This window comes from Blennius ocellaris (genome assembly GCF_963422515.1).
Source record: "Blennius ocellaris genome assembly, chromosome: 14".
Taxonomy (NCBI): domain Eukaryota; kingdom Metazoa; phylum Chordata; class Actinopteri; order Blenniiformes; family Blenniidae; genus Blennius; species Blennius ocellaris.
Genome location: NC_137663.1, coordinates 26,590,068 through 26,614,113, shown reverse-complemented (window position 1 = coordinate 26,614,113; position 24,046 = coordinate 26,590,068). Strand labels below are relative to the sequence as shown.

Below are 24,046 nucleotides of genomic sequence, written 5' to 3'. Positions count from 1 at the left end.
TTAGTAAAATAGGTTTCTCCTTGAATCCAGCTTATTTATTTTCACACCATCGGATTCCTCGGCCCTGAAAATGGTGGTAAAGCAGTCAAAATGTACATTTCTAGGTTAATTTGAAGCTGAGATATTGACGGAAACCTTTATCACGGCAGCCAGTTTGTAGAATCCAAGATGGCCGCCGTAGAGGTATCAGGGCAAATGGAAACACTGTTTTTTCTGATTGCCATTAAAATAAACTCTCCACGAAATTCCGGCGACATTACATCGTGAATCCGCAGGAGAACAAGTCTACTTCTTCTACCGTGACGCTGTGATGCACTGCCCCCTGCAGTTCGGGAGTCACGTGGCGTATAAACGACACGCACACGTTCCGCCACGCTGATTCCGTCTAATTTCCAACACGCGGGAATCAAACTGTGGATTGAGAAGCCGTCTCTGTCGGCACCAGCGACAAACACAACGTTCCCATCGGACGCCGAGCGTCGTTATTTAGAAAGAGCGTGTGCAGACATGGAGGCGGTTCGGCGCCCGGCCTGCTCCCCGGCTCTGCGGCAGATGGACGACGAGGGGTTAAACCCTCCCACACTGAGCGCTGCCGCTTCCTGTCCGTCGCCTCCGGAGCCTCAGAAGTCGCAGGCCGAGCGACAAACTGCCATCTTGTGCCTCCTCTGGCTCCTGGCAGGCGCCACGCCGCCGCCGCCGCCGTGGCCTCATCGCTGGGGGAGTGGGGGTGGAGGGGTGGAGGGGTGGAAGGGGGGTGGGGGCGATTGGAAGGCGCCGGCGTTGGCTTCAGCTCCTGGCGCCGGACGCCGTTTGCTCTCTCTTCCTCTGGAGGCCAAACTCTAACAGAGCGTTGGCAGAGGACAAGCTGAGCACACACACATCATTTTTCTCCCGCCGCCGCGGATTACAGCTTCTTATCCGCGAGAGCCAGCACCCCCCCCCCCCCCCCCCTCACCCCCCCCTCACCCCACCCCCCCCGTCTGTTTGCAGACAGCCGAGGAGAAGGTCGCCTCTCGGAGGGGAGAGGCGTTGGGAGGCAGAGTCATTCTGGAGTGAAGACGGAGTGTGTGCAGGGAAACAGTGGCTTTAAAGACGAGCCTCTCATCACCCCCCCCCCCGCCCCCCCACGGTGACCCCCCCGGTGACCCGCGGAGCCGTGTCGGAGGTTCTGCCAGCGCCTCAGCTGTTCTGCCCGGAGGAGGATTCTTTATTAGGCGTGAGGACCTTTCAGGACACCACAGCCGTCTCCAGTTTCACCGTTTTACTGGGAACCGAGCAGGTTTGACTTCACAGGAATTCATGACCGGGTTTCCAGTTCTAAAGGCCGGCGGACATTGGGGGGTGGGGGGGGGGGGGGGGGGGGGGGGGTCACAGTGAGGGAACCAGAGGAGAGGTTTATAGTACCATTATGATAAGTCAATGTGTACTTTATACTTGGTATTATAATGGGAATTAACATTTTTGCAAGTTGTCGTAGATTCATGCATGTTTGTGTTGTTCGCTGCTCTACGCCTGCCGCGCCGCGAGTCGTTGTACCTTTGTACTCATGAGAAGATATTTTAACGGCGCCGCTCCGAGACGTCTTCAAGGTCTCTGGCCTTCGGGCTGGAGGAATATCTTATCTACCTTCTCAGCTCACATAGAAGCATACTTACCACACACACACAGACACACACACCAGCGTGAACCTGCTTTGTTGTATCATGGGATGAGAAAGTAACCGCCTACCTCAACGTTGGGAATGAAGTCGGGCAGCAGAGGGAAGAACTTGGCAGATCGATGAACGAGCTGTCAGCTGACTTCGCTCTCTGCCCTTGAGCAAGAAATGTTGATTGTTGTGACTATTGTTGCTCTCGATACTGGGGTTTGTCTCTTCTCTATCATTCTAGCAGGTTTTTCACCAAACACATTCCCTGTTAATAGAACCACACTCACACACAACAAGCCCCTGGCAGGACCCCGTCCCTCGGAACACCGTTAGATCAGTGTTTTTCAACCTTTTTGAGCCGAGGCACACTTTTTTCTTTGGAAGAATCTGGAGGCACACCACCACCACCCGGAAATGTTAAAATGTGAAACTCTGCAGCCTCTATTAACAATATAAAGTCTTTCTCATCAAAGTTTTATCAACAGGAATCAAGTAAATCCAGAAAGCAAGGACTTTTTTTAATAGTGCCTCCCTCAGTGTGGAACCTGGACCTGATGGATGAAGAGCTGAGATCCTGGTTTTCAAAAACTTCTCCATCACTGTCACTGACACAGTACTTTGATACAAGATGGTAGCAGGAGGTGGAGATGAACCACACTGACGTCTGTCACTTTACATTTCACCGGCAAAGTTCTGTGCTGCCCTCTAGTGGTGAAGAGTATTTATACGTGATGACTCTGCAACACACTGTCGCTGTGAGAGCAAGTTATTTTTAGAAAAAACAAATCATCCGCTACTGACAAGCGTCATTCATTCTTTTTTTGTAGCGACGCTATTATGTGTATATATATATATATATATATATATATATATAGCTGTTAGGATATTTAACAACGCACTATAAATGTCCTACATGTACCGCTACACCTGCACTGAGTGCAGCTCTTCACCTATCTACACTGTGTGTATAGCAATCCTGGCAATTTACTCTATTTTAGAGGATTTTTCTTTTTACTGGATTGTTTTCTTTTTTCTTTTTCTTTTTACATATTCAATTTTTTGTGCTCGTGTTTAGATATTTACATATGTTTACATATTTTAATTCCTTAATTTTATAAGTTCTGCACCTTTTCACCTTGAGCTGTTGTAAGTTTGTGTTTCCCCCTGGGGAGGATATATATATATATATATATATTCAATTTTTCAAAGAAAAAAAAGAAAAAAGAAAGAAAAAACCCATCGTTCGACCCTGCGGAGCCGACCCCCTCTGTAGTTTCCACTAAGATGTGGCCTTAGCTTGACGCTCTCTCTCTTCTCCTCGCCTTCATCCACATCGTAAACAAGTAAAAAAAAAAAATCCACAGGCCCACTGGTAAGGTTTAACAGTTTCCTGGTCAAAGAAACAAACAAAAAGGGTGGTGCAGAAAAAATGTGCAAAGGTGTTGCATGTTATGTAAGTGGTCCGTTAAATCCGCTCAATATTAATCATCCAAGACATAAGAGACAAAAGAAAAACAGTCATCCCTTCCCAAACATTGCAAATAATATAAAAAATTAAACTTCTATCCACTTAAATCAACCACAACATTTTAAATGATTAACTTATTACTTTATTGCCCGTGCAAACTAAAATTCCTACCAAATTAAACGTCTCACATCGCTGCTGTTTTAGATCAACTTAAATTATTAATCTTTGTAACCAAGCTCAATGAACTGCGCTGAGGCTCCTACACCCTCCAGGGGTCGGCAACCTTTAATGCTCAAAGAGCCATTTGGTCCCGTTTAACACTGAACGCAACGCCCAAAGAGCCGCACGCTTTTATTTTGACACTCCCACAGGAAGACCACGCCAGGACGACACGAGACACAAAACCTTCTTCACTGCTGGTTGACAACTTACAACTAATAAACTGAACTACATGAACTAAGCAACAAAAACACAATTATTACCGACACTACAAACCTAACATAACCCCCAATAATTACATTTAAAACGTGACAAACAGAAACTCCCATAATGCATTGCAGCTCTCAGCTGGGATTTTTAGAACCATGAGTGTGAGCGGTGTGGCTTTAATGTCCTGTAGTTGTTGTGTGATTCATTAAAAATTCCGTCACTCTCAACAAGTTCGCAATAAACCTCTTGGAACTGTCGGCACTCCACAGCGCAGCAGTTTTACTGTGAAAGGTACAGGAAGCTCCCAGCTTCAGGTACCAGTTGAGCCGCTGTCCAGCAATTCTACGTTCTTCATGCTATTATTGTTGCGTAATCGCTGTGCCTACATTTGTAGCGACTGCGCTCTGGGTGGCCTTGCCTCCTTACGTCCCTCTCTGGGTGGCTTTGCCTCCTTACGTCCCTCTCTGGGTGGCCTTGCCTCCTTACGTCCCTCTCTGGGTGGCCTTGCCTCCTTACGTCCCTCTCTGGGTGGCTTTGCCTCCTTACGTCCCTCTCTGGCTGGCTTTGCCTCCTTACGTCCCTCTCTGGGTGGCTTTGCCTCCTTACGTCCCTCTCTGGGTGGCCTTGCCTCCTTATGTCCCTCTCTGGGTGGCCTTGCCTCCTTACGTCCCTCTCTGGGGGGCCTTGCCTCCTTACGTCCCTCTCTGGGTGGCTTTGCTTCCTTACGTCCCTCTCTGGGGGGCTTTGCCTCCTTACGTCCCTCTCTGGGTGGCCTTGCCTCCTTACGTCCCTCCAGGATGAACTGCAGTGGGACCGAGGCTCAAGGAGCCGCAGTGGAGGGATCAAAGAGCCGTAGTGGAGGGATCAAAGAGACGCAGTGGAGGGATCAAAGAGCCGCGGGTTGCCGACCCCTGCTCTAGTCCGATCGGCCAATCAGCAGCGCCGACCTCAAACTTGCGTGGAACCCCCCCCCCGTGGCCCCAAAACAACCCCACTTACTTGCCACCTCCAGCGACGCGTTGCGGCTCACCGCCTCGCCCAGGTAGTTGCGGGCGACGCACACGTAGACGCCCTCGTCGGGCTTGCTGCGCCTCCCGTGGACGATGCGCAGGAAGAAGAGCGAGCCGCTGGGCAGCAGCATGCGGTGGGAGCGCGGGTCCTCGCGGTCCGTCTCCACGCGCTCGCCGTCCTTGTACCACTCCACCGTGGGGGCGGGCCGGCCCTCCGCCTTGCAGTTGAGCGTCGCCGGCTCGCCCTTCGACACGATCAGGTCGGACGGGTGCTCCACCACCCGGGGGGCGGCGTCCTCCAGCCTCGGCCGGGACCCTGCGGGGGGGGGGGTGGGGGGGGAGGGACAAAAGAGTCATCGTCAAGTCGGCGCATTTTTTATTTATTTTTTTAACTTTATTTTTACTTCGACCTCCTTTGCCGAGTCGTGACTTTGTGACGACGTCACCGTCTTGACCAATCAGAGCGAGTCCCGCTGGCGACGGGTCAAATTCCACTTCATTCCTTCAACGTCTTATCCTAGCGTCGTCTTTTCAAGCTCCGCCCACATTCACCCAGAGCACTCTGACGATGACGTCGGTTAACGGCACTGACTGCTGACATGCGTCGCTGAGCGCTTGTAATTCCACGCCAGCCTCTCTCGGTCTTGTAGCATCATCATGCTAGCTCTACGACGACGTCTGGCCGCCGCGGCGGAATGACGAGACGTCAGTTCGGATCTGGACCGGCGCCCTCCTCCGGGACGCCAGAATGCAGAGAGGAATTCCCTGGACTGACCAGGGGCGTCAAACTGATTTCAGTTGAGGGGCCACATCCACCTAATCTGACCTCTGGGGGCCGAACAAGTCAAACATGACATGTTAAACTGCAGATATGGACAAATGTCAAAGTCTTTCCTTCTTTTGAATTCTTTGTTACTGCAAGAATTTGCCAGTTTAATCTGAAATTTACATAGTAAAGGAAATCAGATACTATATTTGCAACAAAAAAAACCCTCAGTCACCTGTATCTGGATATCGTATTATTATTCAGGATTAAAACAATTTGTCATCATCTGGAAATTTTTTTGAGTTTACATGTCTAAAGTATCACTTCACATAAGTTGGACTCATTGTTTTATTGTGAAAGGCATTGCGTCATGTGACCTCCACAGATTGGATTAATGTCGGGGGTCAAATTCTGACCAAGGGTGGTTTTGAATGTCATTTTTGACAATCTAGTGTTTTTAGATCAGCCTCTGTCAGTTTTCATATTTATACTTTAAAAAAAAAAAAAGAAAATCCCATGGCGGCCGGATTAGAACCTCTGGCGGGCCGGTTCTGGCCCCCGGGCCGCATGTTTGACACCCCTGTATTAGAATGTAAATACTACGCTTTCATTGGTCGCCCTCTCGATGTTGTGGGTACGGAACCTTCGCCGCCGCCGCCATCTTGAACTCGCTCCCGCTAGTGCAGCAGATAACTGCAAAATACCCCAGAATACTTCGGTTTGTGACGCAAGCATGACATTTGGCACAGATACTCTTTGAGGTCCACTTTTTATAAAATAGGCGTTAGCCACGCAAAATTCCAACATGGCGACCATTTTTTCAAGATGGCCGCCATCTTGATTGAAAAGCTCAATTTTCAAGCCAAGTTGTTACAAATTCCCTGTGAAGTGTATTGTGTGTTCTGTTAGAATAGTGGTTTTTTCGTCAGGCATTATTTTGGACAGCCCAGTCAGGTGATGGGGTCCTCGCGTTACGTCCAGGTGAACGGAGTTTTTCTGATAATAATAAGACGGTAGTGAACCCCTCGTTACATGTTGAATGCGTTCGTGAAGAAGTAAGTCCTTGATAGTCATCAAGCCTACAAGTGTTCATATTCAGTGTTTAGGTTAGTAGATGAGTGTTTGGTAACAGTTCTGTGTCGTTTAGCTCGGATGTGAATGAGGCTAATGCTAATCGGCTAACTCTGCATGTGTGTGACACTATAGGGGATTTACTTCCAGTTTATGGAGTATTATTACCTCCAGTTATTGATTTGTACGTTCTTTATGTGTTACAGAAAGCCATTCATCATCATTCATTCTACATTTTGCATCATTCTGCATTGTTCTTCAGTCATCTATTCTCCGATCGTTATCCATTCACTTATTCACTATTCGTCGGGAATCCACGTTCTGTACCGCCAACCGACTCTATTAAAAGGGTTAAAGTCAACACCCGGTGTCCATAAAGTGGTCCCAGCATCATCGTCATTCACAAGCGCATAATCGTCAATACAAGTATGTGAATGAAAGATTATATTTTGCATGTATATCAAGGTTTTATGGACTAAGGTATCTAAAAGAAAGGTTTTCTGGGCTGGAGTACCTAATCAAAGGATCAAAGCAAAGATGGCTGCCACGAAATCTATAAATCTCAATGCCTTAATCTCAATTTTGCAGTTATCTGCTGCACTACACGACCCAACAGGGACACGGACTCACTGCAAAGCCTCATTATTATGACTCGCAAATGTAAAGAAGGGTTTTTTTTTTTTCTGACTCTCCATTGCGCCGGGAGTTTTCAGACGTCGTCGTGAGGCCAGAGGTCTCACTTCTTGTGTGAACGTGGCCTGAGAGCGGTGGAGCTGAACAGACAGCTGGAGTCTGGAGAGTCTTCTCTACAGACGGACTCCTAACAGGGAGGTTGTGGACCCTCCGGACCTGTTAGCTAGCGTCGTCCACGTCTGCCGAGCTAATGAAGAGCCTCCGCCCCGGACGCTTTGACGAAGCAAAGCGTGGCAGAAACACAAATCACTGTCTGAAGACAGAGAGAGAAAAAACGAGCTAAAAAAGGAGTCCTTGAAGGATTTGCGGGAGATTTCTACAAGCTTTGATCCGCTAACGTTGGAAAGTCTGGTCGAAAAAGTCTTTTTTCTTCTCTCATTTCAAAGTCGTGACAAAAAGAGACAAAAGCTGCTCATCAGAGTCTGTGAGGCCGAGAGGAAACCGAGGCTCCGCAGATCAAATTACCACCGTCGGGAGAAAAGATGGGAAAAAAAACCATTTCCTGTTTCGGTCTAAAAGATTGAAGTGTGAACGTGTGACGACGCCGTTCTGCACTTTGGACACTGGGTCATAGGGTCTAGGTCTGACGGCCCCTTTTCCACCTGGAGGCACCGAGTGAACTGATCTAAATACATCTACCTTAATACATCTACCTAAATACATCTACCTAAATACATCTACCTAAATACATCTACCTAAATACATCTACCTAAATACATCTGACTAATACATCTACCTGAATACATCTACCTAAATACATCTGCCTAAATACATCTACCTAAATACATCTACCTAAATACATCTGCCTAAATACATCTACCTAAATACATCTACCTAAATACGTCTGCCTAAATACATCTACCTTAATACATCTACCTAAATACATCTACCTAAATACATCTACCTAAATACATCTACCTAAATACATCTACCTAAATACATCTGCCTAAATACATCTACCTAAATACATCTACCTAAATGCATCTGCCTAATACATCTACCTAAATACATCTGCCTAAATGCATCTACCTAAATGCATCTACCTAAATGCATCTGCCTGAATACATCTGCCTAATACATCTACCTACATTTTATTTTGAAAGCGTCATCACCCAGGAATCCCAGTCTTTCCTCGTTAAAACATGAATATTTGTGTTTCACCTCAGTTCAAACTGTTTTGTTTTTTTAATTGTTTGGACTCTTTGTTACAAGTTACCATCGCCCACCAGGGGGCGCCACCCTTCGGTCGGTCGGGAGAGTTTGATTACCGTCAACATGGGAGATTAAATCACAAAACCCACTTCTGGTGAATTTATCCGCTAGCGATTAGCTGCTCATGCTAACGCTAGCACTGACAGGACCAGTATTAATTTTAAAGTACTGATTTAAAGTAGTGCTGTCAAAAACAACGCGTTAATTTAATTAATTGATTTGAATCGTTTAATTCATTATTTTTTTTTACATAATTAACGTAGTTTTGTTTAATTCTGGGTTTTTTGGGGGGACTTTTTTCCTCCCTTACCGGAGCAGCAGCGTCTCTGGATGCATCACCGTGACAACGGAGCAGCACGACATCCAGTGGAGTGATATTAAGGAGTAATATTATGTCATATTAAGGTGAAACTTTATTATTAGAAAGTTTCCTGACGGCTGACAGAGAAAGGGAAAGTCATTAGCATCGGTTTACAGGAGGAAAACAGAAGCTCGCTTATCGGCTTTATTTCAGATGCTTCGTAACGACGCAGAGTCTTTCTTTATCGCACAGCCTCAGTTTGTTTCACTGGAGGGTTTTTTTTTGTCCAAACATGTTGGTATTTCCTCTGTGGTTCTCGCCGTGGGCAGGATATTTACTGGATTACTCCTGAGGTTTCAGTAATTCCAGGTTGAACAAACAGTTTACTTGTTCAATAGCAGCTTCAGCCGTCGCTTTGATCTCTGCTTTGACTGGATGAAACAAAGACGTGGTCAAACACTTCAAAGCTTCTAGAACCAGAATACCTCCACAACCACGTCGTTTTAAAAATGCCGGTGATGTTCTGGTCGTTCTGCCTCCAGGGTTCTGCTTCAGTCGTGTTGGAAGATCAGGAATCACAATTCCTCTAAAACCAACTTGAAGAGGAGAAACTCTCCTTTGATCCTGGTTCTGCTCAGAGCCACGACCTTTGACCCTGGTTCTGCCAGCTTCTTCCCTGTTTCTTCATGTTCAAGTGACTTGAGTTGCATTGAACTGCGAGTTTAATGATTTTTCCAGAACAAGGAGAAGCGTCCACTCAGCATCAGAATACTCGAGTACAGGTGATGATGTCACACCAGACTGACGTCCCGTTGCTTCTTTTAATGATTTACACACCGTTACTCCAGGAAACTAAACACCGTTTAATTTTAATTGATTCCACTCTCAGCGTGAACTTTCCCGTCCGACGTGACGAGAGAGCGAAGTAATTAGAGTACACACAAACCTCAGATCAAACGCACACAAAGGAGAAAAGCACCATCACAGAACTTCAAAGTCCTTCGGCCTGGAAGAAAAACAGGTGGGGCTGGAAGACGGAGACGAGGAGCAGAACCTCCGGCTGCAGCATCAACGCCACGTTCAGCACTGGAAAATGAACCCCCGTGCTCATTTTTCTGGGGGTACCATATTTAACAGTACACCGGTGTTGTCACACCATACGGTTGGTTTTCTGCAGGGAACAAGACATGAAGGCTGAACGCCAGCGGGCAAACTGAGCGATGCTTTTCATTTCCACGGCGACGACTTAGGAATAAATCACAAGCTGCTCTCCTCCTCGCTCTGCGGCGAGTCGGGGTGAAGGAGTGAGATGAATTCGTGGTGAAGGAGTGAGATCAGGTCGTGGTGAAGGAGTGAGATCACGTCATGGTGAAGGAGTGAGATGAAGTCGTGGTGAAGGAGTGAGATGAAGTCATGATGAAGGAGTGAGATGAAGTGGTGAAGGAGTGAGATGAAGTCGTGGTGAAGGAGTGAGATGAAGTCATGATGAAGGAGTGAGATGAAGTGGTGAAGGAGTGAGATCAGGTCATGGTGAAGGAGTGAGATGAAGTGGTGAAGGAGTGAGATCAGGTCGTGGTGAAGGAGTGAGATGAAGTGGTGAAGGAGTGAGATCAGGTCGTGGTGAAGGAGTGAGATCAGGTCATGGTGAAGGAGTGAGATGAAGTCATGGTGAAGGAGTGAGATGAAGTGGTGAAGGAGTGAGATGAAGGAGTGCGATGAAGTGGTGAAGGAGTGAGATGAAGTCATGATGAAGGAGTGAGATGAAGCTGGTGAAGGAGTGAGATCAGGTCATGGTGAAGGAGTGAGATGAAGTCATGGTGAAGGAGTGAGATGAAGTCATGATGAAGGAGTGAGATGAAGTGGTGAAGGAGTGAGATCAGGTCATGGTGAAGGAGTGAGATGAAGTCATGGTGAAGGAGTGAGATGAAGTCATGATGAAGGAGTGAGATGAAGTGGTGAAGGAGTGAGATCAGGTCATGGTGAAGGAGTGAGATGAAGTCATGGTGAAGGAGTGAGATGAAGTGGTGAAGGAGTGAGATCAGGTCGTGGTGAAGGAGTGAGATGAAGTGGTGAAGGAGTGAGATGAAGGAGTGAGATGAAGTGGTGAAGGAGTGAGATGAAGTGGTGAAGGAGTGAGATGAAGTGGTGAAGGAGTGAGATCAGGTCGTGGTGAAGGAGTGAGATGAAGTGGTGAAGGAGTGAGATGAAGTGGTGAAGGAGTGAGATGAAGTGGTGAAGGAGTGAGATGAAGTGGTGAAGGAGTGAGATCCGGCCGTGCCGGAGCTTAAAAGTGCCGACTGAGCTCTGCAGATAAGAGGCGCTCTAAAAGACAGAGCGGTTAATGGCTCCGGAAAGTCTTTTCAAACTCCGACACAGAAGAGTGTCTGCCGGTGGCGAAGAGAGAGAATTTATCATTTAATAGACAGAGAGAGGAGGGCGAGAGAGGAGGGCGAGCAAGGAGGGCGAGCGAGGAGGGCGAGCGAGGGCCGCGACGGCAACTCCAGCAACTTTCCTAAACCTTCCTCATCTGCACTTCTTCTCAGCAGGTCGTTTTACTTTGTTTTAGAGCCGACTGGATTTCTCCTCCCCCATTTCTCCCCCGATCCTCCCCCGATTCCCTACCTACTAACCCCCAAACCTCCCCGATTCTCCCTCCGTTCTCCCCCGATTCTCCCCCCAATCCCAGCTATTCTCCCCAAATTCCTCCATGATTCTCCCCAATCCTCCCCCAATCCTCCCCTGATCCTCCCCTAATTCCCTATCTATTAACCCCCAATCCTCCCCCATTCCCCCCCTATTTTCAACCAATCCTCCCCTGATTCTCCACCAATTCCTCCATGATTCTCCCCCAATCCTCCCCCGATTCTCCCCCAATCCTCCCCTGATTCTCCCCAATCCTCCCCTGATTCTCCCCCAATCCTCCCCTGATTCTCCCCCAATCCTCCCCCTACTTTAAACCAATCCTCCCCTGCTTCTCCCCCGATCCTCCCTCGATCTTTCCATACTCTCCCCCCCCTGACTCTCCCCCGATTCTCAGTTTGCACCAACGCCGGTGGAACTGTTTTGTAAATGTGTCTTGAAGGCCAGTTTGAGTGCCCTGAGGGAGGCCGAGGCCGGAGAGAGAGAGAGAGAGAGAGAGAGAGAGAGAGAGAGAGAGAGAGAGAGAGAGAGAGAGAGAGAGAGAGAGAGAGAGAGAGAGAGAGTCTCCTCTGCTCGTCTGTCCTGCAGGACGGAGACGAAGTGGAGGTCGTAAAGAGACGAGCTCTTTGGGTCTGAGTTGTCGACGTTCAGCACCCGAAGAGGAAATGGGTGTTTTTATTGGGACTCTCCGGGGCCGTGACGGTAAGTGGGGGGGGGGGGGGGACGTTTTGGAGGCGCTTCTTTCTGCTCTTTTTCTTTGGGGAGGTCATGGAAATTGGGATATCCACACTCCCACTGCAGCGTCTATAAAAAACCCTCTATTGTACAAAGGACTGTGTTTCCAACTCCCTCGGAGCGCCCCCACCCCCCCCCCACCTCCCCCAGGGCAGCCAAATGAGGTTTGGCGAGATGTTTGGGCTCGCTGTCAAGGCAGAGCGGCTCTCCGTCGATGGAGAGCAAACACTGGTGCGTTTCTGTCCGGTCCAACGGGAGCAGGCAGCCGAGAACCGTTTTGAAAGCAGAAAGTTCCCGGCGGTGAATCGCGGCCGAGAGGCCGAGGAGTTCATTAAGCTTTGATTCGGTTCCAGCTCCTGGAAACACGCCGAGTGGGCGGCAGCACAACGTCCCCCCACACATGCAGATCTCCACTCCTTTTCGCTTTGACTTTGAAAAGTACTCTCCTCCAGATTCCTCACTGTGATGAATATTCAACAGCTGCCTTTCTTTTTTTTCTTTTTTTTTTTTGCAAGACATCAAATATCTCCAGCGATACTGCAGCTGAACTGCTCCCTTATATGAAGAGTCAAATAACTCTGAACGCAGCTCAGGGAAGCAAAATGAATTCTGAGGACTTTAATGCGGCCGGTTCAAAAATACTTCCAGGCTTCACAGAGCCTGCCAAGAGGTTTGGGATGGAGGAGCTCGCCAGTAACAAGCATCGATTTTCTCCAGACTCCGGCGAGGGTAAGGTCTCTGGAAACAAGGGAACTGTAACTGGCAATGAGCTTCACCCTTCCTGCGAGTTGGCTTTAAGTGCTTGGCGTGACGAGAGACGAGAAGAGACGAGAAGAGGCAGGAGGAAATACCTGCAGCGGGAGAGAAATGGCGGCCGGAGGAAGAAACGCTTGCAGCCAGAGGGGACGACGTCGGATCGGGGAGAGCTAAAGGGTGGAGGGATGGTTTTCAGAGAGAACCTTTAGTAAATATTGTGGTTTGAGTCCAGAGGAAAGACAAAAGTCACATTCGGGCGGAATGCTTCACTATCGTCGGATCAAGTCTGATACTGCTGGTACTCTGGTTCCTGGGAAGTTTAATGTCATGAGGTTGTATGAGGTGTAATAAAGAGAAACTCGTGGGATCAGCGGGGAAGATTCTTGACTCAAGACTTGGGATTAAAACCCCATGAAAGATCAAAATCAGTATACTGACATTTTTCTTCCTGCTCACCACGAACGTCTGTCGACGGACGGAGGTTTAACGGGTACTGTGACGTGTTGGCGTGAAGACCCATTGAGAGAATCTGACTGGAGAACCGGGAGGGACACACGCCTTCATTTACAAGACGGGGGAGAAGTGAAGCGAAGGGTTAATATCGCCTGGCTCATGAAACAACATCGCTCTTCAGTGACAAACCGCTGGAGGTGCAGTTATCTGGCAGCAGGTTGCATCAGCAATACGGTGCGTTTCTGGGGGACCATTAAGAGGACGGACGGCTCGGAAGAATCTATGAAGAATAGATTGCGTTTTTCTCCAGCCACAGAGAGGGTAGAGTCTCGCGAAATTCTCCGCCACTCCAGTTACGAGCATGTGTTGATAAAGCAAAGCAGCCACATTACAACACATCACAATGCCTCAATTTAAACAGTGACTATCAGGACGAGTTATCGTCCCCTGGCGACACTGGTCAACCTGCTGTCGGCGAAGGAAATGCCGAACAAGGGGGGACAGTTGGACGGGGGACAGTTGGACGGATACTCGGTACTCTGGTGGCCAAACGTCTGGACCAGGGGGTCGGCAACCCGCGGCTCCTTGGTCCCCTCCACTGCGGCTCCTTGAGCGTCAATACGGCATCAATAGCATGAACAACGTAGAATTGCTGGACAGCAGCTCAACTGGTATCTGAAGCTGGGAGCTTCCTGTACTTTCACAGTAAAAACTGCCGTGCTGTGAAGCGCCGGCAGCTCCAAGTGGGTCCAATTCGTAGTGAATCGCACAACCAACTCAAGGACATTAAAGACACACCGCTCACACTCATGGTTCTAACAATCCAGCTGAGAGCTGCAATGCATTATGGGAGTTTCTGTTTGTCGCGTTTTAAATGTAATTATTGGGGGTTATGTTAGGTTTGTAGTGTCGGTAATAATTGTGTTGTGTTTTTGTTGCTTAGTTCATGTAGTTCAGTTTATTAGTTTGTAAGTTGTCAATCATGTGTGTCGTGTCGTCCTGGCATGGTCTTCCTGGGGGACTGTCAAAATAAAAGCGTGCGGCTCTTTGGGTGTTGCGTTCAGTTGGAAACGGGACCAAATGGCTCTTTGAGCATTAAAGGTTGCCGGTACTGCGGGTGGCCAAACATCTGGATGGGACACTCGACACCCCAAACAGAGCTGTGGGGGGGGGGAATTCCCCCCCGGTTTCCTGTCCCACTGCAGCAAATGTCAAAATGAGCTCCTATTAGCGCTGTAACCACTTCCACACACTATCTGCAGCTATCAGTCTGGCCTGGAGGTCGACCATGAGGGGGGGGGGGGGGACTTCCTGAACCCATCGGAGAAAAAACAATCCAGAGGCAGAGTTTAAAAACAAGAAGTGGAAGAAGAAAGTAACTCTCAGGGTTGTTTTTGTGTCTTTTATTGACTGATAGCAGAGTGCAGCTGACAAGTAAGGTCATTTCCATCCAACTCAGGATAATCTACATGCGGAGACCTATAATTTGTGGTTTTGGTGGTTTGACAGTGACTGATGAAACTATTCTGCTTCCCCATACAAAGCGGCGCTGGTTTCTTCCAGCTGGATGATTAGATACGGCGAGGCTGCGGCTAAATATAAAGTTCCATTGATCAGCAGTCACGATGATCCACTGCCTGGCATCGCGAGGAGACGCGGCTTCCCGCCGCTCTCATCATACATGAAAGACTGACAACGTACAATCCCAGAGAATATTGCTTATTCATGAGCGTGATCATGTTACCATGAAAGCAGATAAACGCCCCGTGAGCAGAGATATTTAAAGGAACATTGGTTCTGCTGTAATTAAATCACAGGGTTTCAGAAAGTGACGGGGAGCTGGGTTCCGACGCCGCCGTTCAATGTTGCCGGTGATTTCTGACACAAGTTGGATTTAACGAGACGAGAAAAGACGCAGTGAAACGCCTCCAACCCCCCCCCCCCCCCCCCTGTTTGTGTCTGGCGGCTCTCAGGGTAGCAGGCGATCAGAGCCCAGCCTGTCGCTTCCCAGAACCGACCATTAAATCATCAAGTCCTTCCTGCCGCAGCAACACCTCCAGACGCCGCCACCGCCCTCCAATACCAGGCGGCTGGTTTCCCCACGGCGATTCATCATTACCTTTGCTGACCAAGAAGTCGGTTGTATGTATGCATATTACCAACTTTTCGCATAAAACTACTCGTCAGAATTGCAGGAAAGCTTCAGGAACGACTTGTCATCCTCCAAGGACCAATCCATTCGATTTTGGAACGACAACGGCGAATCGTTTCCGAATAAATCCCCAAAAACCATGAAAAAAAATTGTCCCGTACAAAGCGTTGCCATGGAGACGCTCCCCGCTCAAGTGTTTCACACAGTGACGTAGCGACCCGACAGGCTAGTTAGCATCTATATGAGCTAACGGCTATTATCATGTGCTCGCGATGCTTTCAAAGGTTGCGTTGGCGAAAGTGTGTGCTCTACCGAGCGTAGCTCTAGTTTTTAAAGCAAACTGACAGGAACTCTGACTGTATCGACGTGTTTTATCCAGCAGCTGAGAAGAATCGTGGACTGATCGGGTACTTCAGTCCTAATTAAAACAAAAACACGTCCTGGACGCCGTCCCCAGGGAAGAATCCAGAAAGAATCCAGATTTCTGTTCTACTCTACGATACGTCCAGACAGAAGCCTCAGCTCAAAGCCCATGAGGAAAGCCAGCATGTGTGTGTGTGTGTGTGTGTGTGTGTGTGTGTGTGTGTCTGGTGGTGGTGGTGGTAGAGGGGATAGGGGATGGGGGGGGGGGGGGGGGGGGGGGGGGGGTTGTCCATCTGTCTGCAGCCCGGGGTGCAGCCTATGGGAGGGGAGGGGGTGACTTGTCTTGTCAGCACTGCTAAATAGAGCCAGTTGCTCCCTGCCTGAGGGTCCGGACCCCCATTACAGGCCACATGTTGCCCTCCCCTCCCCGAACCCCCGCCCCCACCCCCGCCTCCTCCAGCAGGAGTGTGAAGAGTTAACTTTCTCTTTTTGGGGGGGTTAACACGACAGCAAAGCTCGGATCCATTGCAACCGTCACTTTTTTATACCGGCTCCCAGACCCCCCCACCCCCCACCTTTCCCCTACCCCCCACTCTACGACACGGTCGTCTGGCTGTGGTGTGAACGGGTTAGGGGTAGGGATAGGGGTTAGGGTTAGGGGTAGGGATAGGGGTTAGAGGTAGGGGTTAGGGGGTAGGGGGTAGGGGGTAGGGTTAGGGGTTAGGGGTAGGGATAGGGGTTAGGGGGTAGGGGGTAGGGTTAGGGGTTAGGATTAGGGGTAGGGGTAGGGGTAGGGGTAGGGTTTAGGGCTAGGGTTAGGGTTAGGGGTTATGTTAGGGGTTAGGGGTAGGGTTAGGGGTAGGGGCTAGGGTTAATGGTAGGGTTAGGGGTTAGAGGTTCGGGTTAGGGGTTAGGTGTAGGGATAGGGGTTAGGGGTAGGGGTTAGGGATTAGGGTTAGGGGTAGGGCTAGAGTTAGGGGTAGGGGTAGTGATAGGGGTTAGGGTTAGGGGTAGGATTAGGGGTAGGATTAGGGGTAGGGGTTAGGGGGTAGGGCTAGGGTTAGGGTTAGGGTTATGGCTTCACTCTTCTTCTCCTTCACTTCCTGCAGCTCGAAGCACAAACAGCGTTAATAATGCATCCAGAGCCTCGTCAGACGGCCGTAATGAAGACCTGCTCTGCGTTATCTCAAACATAATGGCTGTTTACTGACCGCAACACACAAACACACCGTTTCCCTCATTACTTATTTCTAATTTCTATATTTAACTGGCCTCCCGCAGTGTTTAAAACAACAGGGAAGGGAAAAAAAAAAAAAAAACCCGACGGAAATAGTCAAGCTAAGCTTCAAACTGCGACTCCAGAGTGATTAGTGCCGCGACGACAAGGAGAGGACGAGTGACAATGTTCTCTCTCTCCTCTGACAGGAAATAAACGGCGGCTCGTTTCAATGATGGATCATTAGAAGGTATCGACAGTCTGATTGATCTGAGGAGAGCAGGTGGGGGGAGGGGAGGGGGGGGGGGGGGCGAGGGGGGGGGGGGGGTCGTTCTCCAAAATGACTACAAAGGTTTCCGCAGGTCTTTTTTCTCTCGCGACAGACGTGAAGTCAATAAACCAATAACGGCAAAAACAGACGGAGCTGCTGATGTGAAACGTGAAGAGCCGGGTGACGTGGTTAATAGGAAGGTTCAGCCTTCAACGTCGCGTGACCACGAAAACAAAATGGCGGCGTCTCTTTCTGAGGGTCCGTCATGTTTGACGTGAACGTTCGAGGGAAGCTGCAGCTTCTAACCCTCCTCAGAGATCCTCGTCATCGTCACCGTGAAGAAAGAGGCCACGCCCACTCACTTCACCTGTAAACCAATCGGTGGCGGCCACGCCCACTCACTTCACCTGTAAACCAATCGGTGGCGGCCACGCCCACTCACTTCACCTCTAAACCAATCACTGGAGGCCACGCCCACTCACTTCACCTGTAAACCAATCGCTGGAGGCCACGCCCACTCACTTCACCTGTAAACCAATCGCTGGAGGCCACGCCCACTCACTTCACCTGTAAACCAATCGCTGGAGGCCACGCCCACTCACTTCACCTGTAAACCAATCGCTGGAGGCCACGCCCACTCACTGCACCTCTAAACCAATCGCTGGAGGCCACGCCCACTCACTTCACCTGTAAACCAATCGCTGGAGGCCACGCCCACTCACTGCACCTCTAAACCAATCGCTGGAGGCCACGCCCACTCACTTCACCCCTAAACCAATCGCTGGAGGCCACGCCCACTCACTTCACCTGTGAACCAATCGCTGGAGGCCACGCCCACTCACTGCACCTCTCAAGCAGCAGCAGCTTGACTTTGCTGGAGAATCAGTCGTTTCCTTTTGACTGATTTGTTGACTTTTTCAACGTTTACATATTTAAAACGTTAAACTCACACCGTCACTGGTTTCGCTCCACGCGGAGCGGCTCGGCTGAAATCTCCTCGTGACAATGGATTATTGAACAGCGCGACAACTCATCGCCATGGTGACTCAGTGTGATTCCACCAAACACTTCAGCTGCTGGCAGAGCGCTGGATCGTCCTGGACAGTGTTTCTGCTTCTTTCCCTGAATCTCAGAACGAACCTGTGAACCGAGGAAGGAGAACCTCCACCTGCAGGTTTCACTGTGAACCGAGGGAGGAGAACCTCCACCTGCAGGTTTCACTGTGAACCGAGGAGAGAAAACCTCCACCTGCAGGTTTCACTGTGAACCGAAGGAGGAGAACCTCCACCTGCAGGTGAACCGAGGGAGGAGAAACCTCCACCTGCAGGCTGAGACACGATGGTGTTCTGATTACTTCCTGTTGGGGGCGCTCTGCGGGACCCCTGGGCCTCCACCTCACAGTGAAGGAGGAGGTGGAGGCCGTGTGGCGGTGCTGGTCTCACGTTACAGACCAAACCAGACCCCCCCCCCCCCCCCCCCCTCCGTCACTACCTCTCGCTCTGAAATGCTAATTCACCAGAACAAGAGAGGGAAATAAAAAGAGAACAAGGCCTGGTGGTGTTTTTGTTTTTTTGCTTTGTTTTTTTGTTTTGTGTTTCAAAGTGTCAGTTTTTTTTACTGGAGAGAATAAACAGCTTTAATCCGGCTTGTCGTCCCCGAGGAGCAGCATCAGCTCACGTTACTGCCTGTAAAGGAGGGAGGCTGAGCACCGGCCGGACCGGATTCACTGGACTGGACTGGACTGGACTGGACTGGACTGGACTGGACTGGACTGGACTGGACCGGACCGGACCGGACTGGACCGGACTGGACCGGACTGGACATGCAGCTCTGTCACAAACAATATTATCGCATTTGCGTCAAGCAAAAACAAAGAATTGTTTTAGTGCATCACAATCGGGCCGGTTTGTGTTTAGAGCAAAAAGCCTGCAGCTCCTGCAGCTCCTGCAACCTCCTGCACCTCCTGCAGCTCCTGCACCTCCTGCACCTCCTGCAACCTCCTGCAGCCTCCTGCAGCTCCTGCACCACCTACACCTCCTGCAGCCTCCTGCAGCCTCCTGCACCTCCTGCAACTCTTGCAGCCTCCTACACCCCCTACACCTCCGGCAGCTCCTACACCTCCTGCAGTCTCCTACACCTCCTACACCTCCTGCAGCTCCTGCAGCCTCCTACACCTCCTGCACCTCCTGCAGCCTCCTGCAAACTCCTGCAACTCTTGCAGCCTCCTACACCCCCTACACCTCCTGCAGCTCCTACACCTCCTGCAGTCTCCTACACTTCCTACACCTCCTGCAGCCTCCTACACCTCCTGCAGCTCCTGCAGCCTCCTACAGCTCCTGCAGCCTCCTACGCCTCCTGCACCTCCTACACCTCCTGCACCTCCTGCAGCTCCTGCAGCCTCCTACACCTCCTGCAGCTCCTGCAGCCTCCTACACCTCCTGCAGCCTCCTACACCTCCTGCACCTCCTGGAGCTCCTACACCTCCTGCAGCTTCCTACACCTCCTGCACCTCCTGCAGCTCCCTACACCTCCTGCACCTCCTACACCTCCTGCACCTCCTGCAGCTCCTCCAGGAAAGAATCTCGCTGAAACTGAAGCTCCTGCGTCGTTGAACACAGCAGATCCTGCATTTCAGGAGTCTGAAGACATTCTGGAGGAGAGTCACACATCTTCATCACCTGATGCACAACTACAGAGGCGGGGCTTCAAAGAAAAGGGGCGTGGCTTCTGCCGCGTCTAAACTAATCAGCCCCACAGTCTCGTAGTTTTTAAGTGTCATCGGGAGGAACTAGAAGTTCCACTAGAGTGAAATCACAGCAGAACGTGTAGAAGGAGAGTCGCTCTGCATTTCTCCTTCACGTTGAGGATATTTCTATAGAACTATCAGGGTAGAACCATTAAAACTGACTGTAGGTGGATTTTGTTCCATTCCCACTGATCACAGGTCAGATTAATGTGGCCAAACTGCTCCATCCTTCGCGGACCGAGACGTGAGAGCCGGTTCGGTCCTTCCGGCTCTCCGTCCTCCTCACGGTCACACCTGAGATCCTCCAGGGGGAGGGGGTGGGGGGGGGTAAATCCGCCAAAGCACCCGCTCGGAGCAACAAAGCGTCCCACTGTTGCTTTGTCGCTAATGGCTGTGATAATGGAGATAAAGGAGCGGCTCCAGTGGGGCGCAGATGCTGGTGCGGGTCCGGGGGTCCCCCGGGTGGCTGGAGCTGCATCTGGGCCCGAGTGGCCTTTTTAAAGTGACGTCACGCAGGAGGTCTGCAGCCACCCGCAGCCCGGGTCCTGACGTGACGGCTTCAGGTGGCAACTTTGCGCCGCTTCTCTCCAAACAGTTTTGCAGCGCGTGACGCACAACCTTCAAGCCGAAGCCGCAAAAAAAAAAAAAAACAACCCATAAAAACAAAAAAACCAGACCTCAGACAAGTCAAAACTTACCGGACGCCAAAGTTGAGAGCGCGTGAAGCAGGAGAGGCAGCAGAGCCAGGCGGCGCTCCATCATCCAGGGCGTGAGGAAGACGGGGCGCAGCGGGGAGAAATCCGGGAGGATCTCCAGCCTAGCGGCCGGCGGCATCCGGCAACACGCGCAGCATCTCCGCCCGCCGCCGCCGCAGAACTCCCACCGGCAGCCCCGAACCCGACCGACCGACCGCCGCGGTGCGCCCTGGCCACCCGCAGCACCTCCGCTCTCCGCCCCAGCGGCCAACCACGAACCCCCCCCGGGGGAGGAGGCAGAGGCGTCCCGCTCCCCACTGTGTTCGTCACCCGGACTGAGCGCGTCCTCCTCCGCGGCGCTGCGCTGCGCTGCGCTCCGGGTCCCTGCGCTCTGGGTCCGGGTCTCTGGATCTGGATCACTGGGATCCCTGCGCTCTGGGTCTGGGTCTGGGTCTGGAGATCTCTTGGATCTCTTGGATCTCTGGATCTCTGGATCCGGACCTCTGGATCTGTGCTGCAGCCTCCCGGCGCAGCGGCACGGTCACGGCGCACTGTGTGTGGATAGATGGTGATGGATGGGAGCCGGAGCGCGGCGGCGCGCAGCGCGCACCCTGTAGCCGCTGCGGTCAAGTCGCGCGCATTCAGTCCAAGCTGCATCCGGAATAAATGACCAGGAGAAAAGACCCAAACCCGGTGTTTTAACCCTAAACGTGGCCGCGTTACCGTGACGGCAAGATTCATTTAACTTTTCTCTCCCGATCGCATTCGTCGTTTCTTTGTTTTTGTTTTTCTTGTTTTATATTGAAAATAATAATGTTAAAAAACTCAGACAAGGTCTAGAAATGACCAAAAATTGAACATTGGCCACAGGGATCAGACACACAATGTGGGTTTTTGTTTTTTTGTTTACAAAAATAATTTCATCGCTGAATGTTTCTACTGAAAATATCTTCATAAGCCATTTATTTTCAAGGTTTCTTCATGTTTTTAAAAAACTATTTCTCTTCGTCATTTCTTACTTTTCTCTAACTTCACTGCATCAATATGAAGAAGCTTCATTTTGTATTTTATTGATTTAAAATTAAATGTTCTTCTTTCAGTCAATTTAAAAAGATTATCTATTTTTTTTTTATGTGTCTGATATCAAATAAAACTGATTTGAATAAAATTGTATACTTCATTTGGTCTAATTATTTACTTTGGCTGTTTTTTTTTTCTGGTCTGAGTTAAGTGTGGTTTTATTTTGAAATGTTTTTCCGGTTCAGTCTGGTTTCAGTTTCTGTAATTTAACTCGCAATAGTTTTCTCTTAAAGGGCCAGCGCGTCAAATAATCTCACCTGAGATGAGAAAGACTGTAAAGTTTGTTCTGCTCGAATCACCTAATTGATCAGGAATCATCTGATTGATCAGGAATCACCTAATTGATCAGGAATCATCTGATTGATCAGGAATCACCTAATTGATCAGGAATCATCTGATTGATCAGGAATCATCTGATTGATCAGGAATCATCTGATTGATCAGGAATCATCTGTCTTTTATTAATTTTCAGAGTTTTTGAAGCAACTGAAGCAGATTCAACACATTTTCTTGACTCTTTTATCCGTAAAGTGACTTTGTCTGGTACCTTTACTTCTTCTAAACTAACTTTGATGACAGATAAACTGAAAAAGTTGCTGCACGTATTGCATTTTACAATTTGTGTAAATTTACACACTTTCAAACTTATGGAAGTAAAACTGTGCCGTCAGATTCTGAATTCGAATTTCTAACTCTTTCTAAAACTTTTTTACCATCAAAATCAGACTCTGAATCTTAAAAGCTGTCGAATTTCAAGTTAATAATCTATGCGAATAGATGCTAACAGATTCCATCAGATAATAACAGTAACGGCTGCTAATAGATGCTAACAGAGGTCATCGGATGCTAACTGATGCTAATGATGATAACCAATGCTAATGGAGGCTAACATATGCTAATACACCCCCCCCCCCCCCCCCCCCCCACAGGAGGCCAAGCAGCTGTAAAGAATCTATTTAAATAATTTCAGACAGAACTTTTGTTGCCGCTGAGTCTTTTCAAAGCCGCCATCGTAGCGCCGAGGCCTGAACGGCGGTTGATCCCGCGGCTAACGTGCGTTCCACGTTGGGACCTTTAACCCTGGATGTTTAGCCCGAACGGGCGGAAACGAGTCGGCAGGACGAGGCACAGACTCGCTCCTCACCCCGCCACTCGCCTCGCCGCTCGAGGTGGAGGGAGAACGTCAGCTCCGTCAGCTCCGTCAGCTCCGTCAGCTCCTCACACTTATAGAAGATGCGCTGGAAGGTGGCGCATCAAGCGCTGGAACAATTCCAAATAAATCCTCGGCTTCCTGGGTCCAGGGGACTTAAACACTCTGACAGTTCTTCATGTTTTATGCATGTACATGTTTAATTTAATTGCAGAAACTGATTAATTGAGCATCGCTCTGTGATTGAATAAAACATGATGAGGCCCTCCGCTAAATGCATTTCCGCTCGTCTGTGACTGATGCCGCTACTTTGGTGCCTCCGTCAAACGTTTGGCGCGGCTGTCAGCGGAATCAAGCACTCCGTGAATTTAGACTAATTATCCACATTAGGCAGCGAATTACAGCGACGGGCCGTCAGCGAGGGTCGGGGCCGGGCCGCAGCTGGGCCGCCACACAAAAGAGCTGCTGCCTGGTACTGGTACCACTACTGGTACTGGTACTGGTACTGGTACTGGTACTGGTACTGGCTGCTGCTACTGGTACTAGTACTGCTACTGGTACTGCCTACTGCTGCTGGTACTGCTACTGGTACTGCTGCTGGTACTGGCACTGCTGCTGGTACTGCTACTGGTGCTGCTGCTACTGGTACTGCTGCTGGTACTGCTACTGGTGCTGCTGGTACTGGTGCTGCTGCTGCTACTGGTACTGCTGCTGCTACTGGTACTGCTGCTGGTACTGCTACTGGTGCTGCTGGTACTGGTGCTGCTGCTGCTACTGGTACTGCTGCTGCTACTGGTACTGCTGCTGGTACTGCTACTGGTGCTGCTGGTACTGGTGCTGCTGCTGCTACTGGTACTGCTGCTGCTGCTGGTACTGCTACTGGTGCTGCTGGTACTGCTGCTGGTACTGCTGCTGCTGGTACTGGTACTGCTACTGGTACTGCTGCGCTACTGTACTGGTACTGCTACTAGTACTGCCTACTGCTGCTGGTACTGCTACTGCTGCTGCTACTGGTACTGCTGCTGCTGCTGGTACTGCTGCTGATACTGGTACTGGTACTGGTTACTGCTGCTGGTGCTGCTGCTTTAACAGGCTCAACTGTCCAGGCAGCGGAGAGAGCAGAACAACCTGTAACAACCAGAACCTGTAACAACCAGGAACCTGTAACGTGAACCACAGCCAATGACGCTC

At 49.9% G+C, this 24,046-nt stretch overlaps 1 protein-coding gene across 1 annotated transcript in view; it reads right to left on the bottom strand.

The window, feature by feature from the left end:
• robo3 (roundabout, axon guidance receptor, homolog 3) overlaps window positions 1–20,935 on the bottom strand; it is a gene marked incomplete at its 3' end in the record, with an annotated part of 65,886 nt that extends 44,951 nt beyond the window's left edge. The window contains 2 exon segments of the mRNA XM_080509071.1: window positions 4,545–4,871; window positions 20,629–20,935. Coding sequence (XP_080365197.1) covers window positions 4,545–4,871; window positions 20,629–20,764 — 463 coding nt within the window. The 5' untranslated portion in view covers window positions 20,765–20,935.
• Between the last annotated feature and the right edge of the window lie 3,111 nt (window positions 20,936–24,046).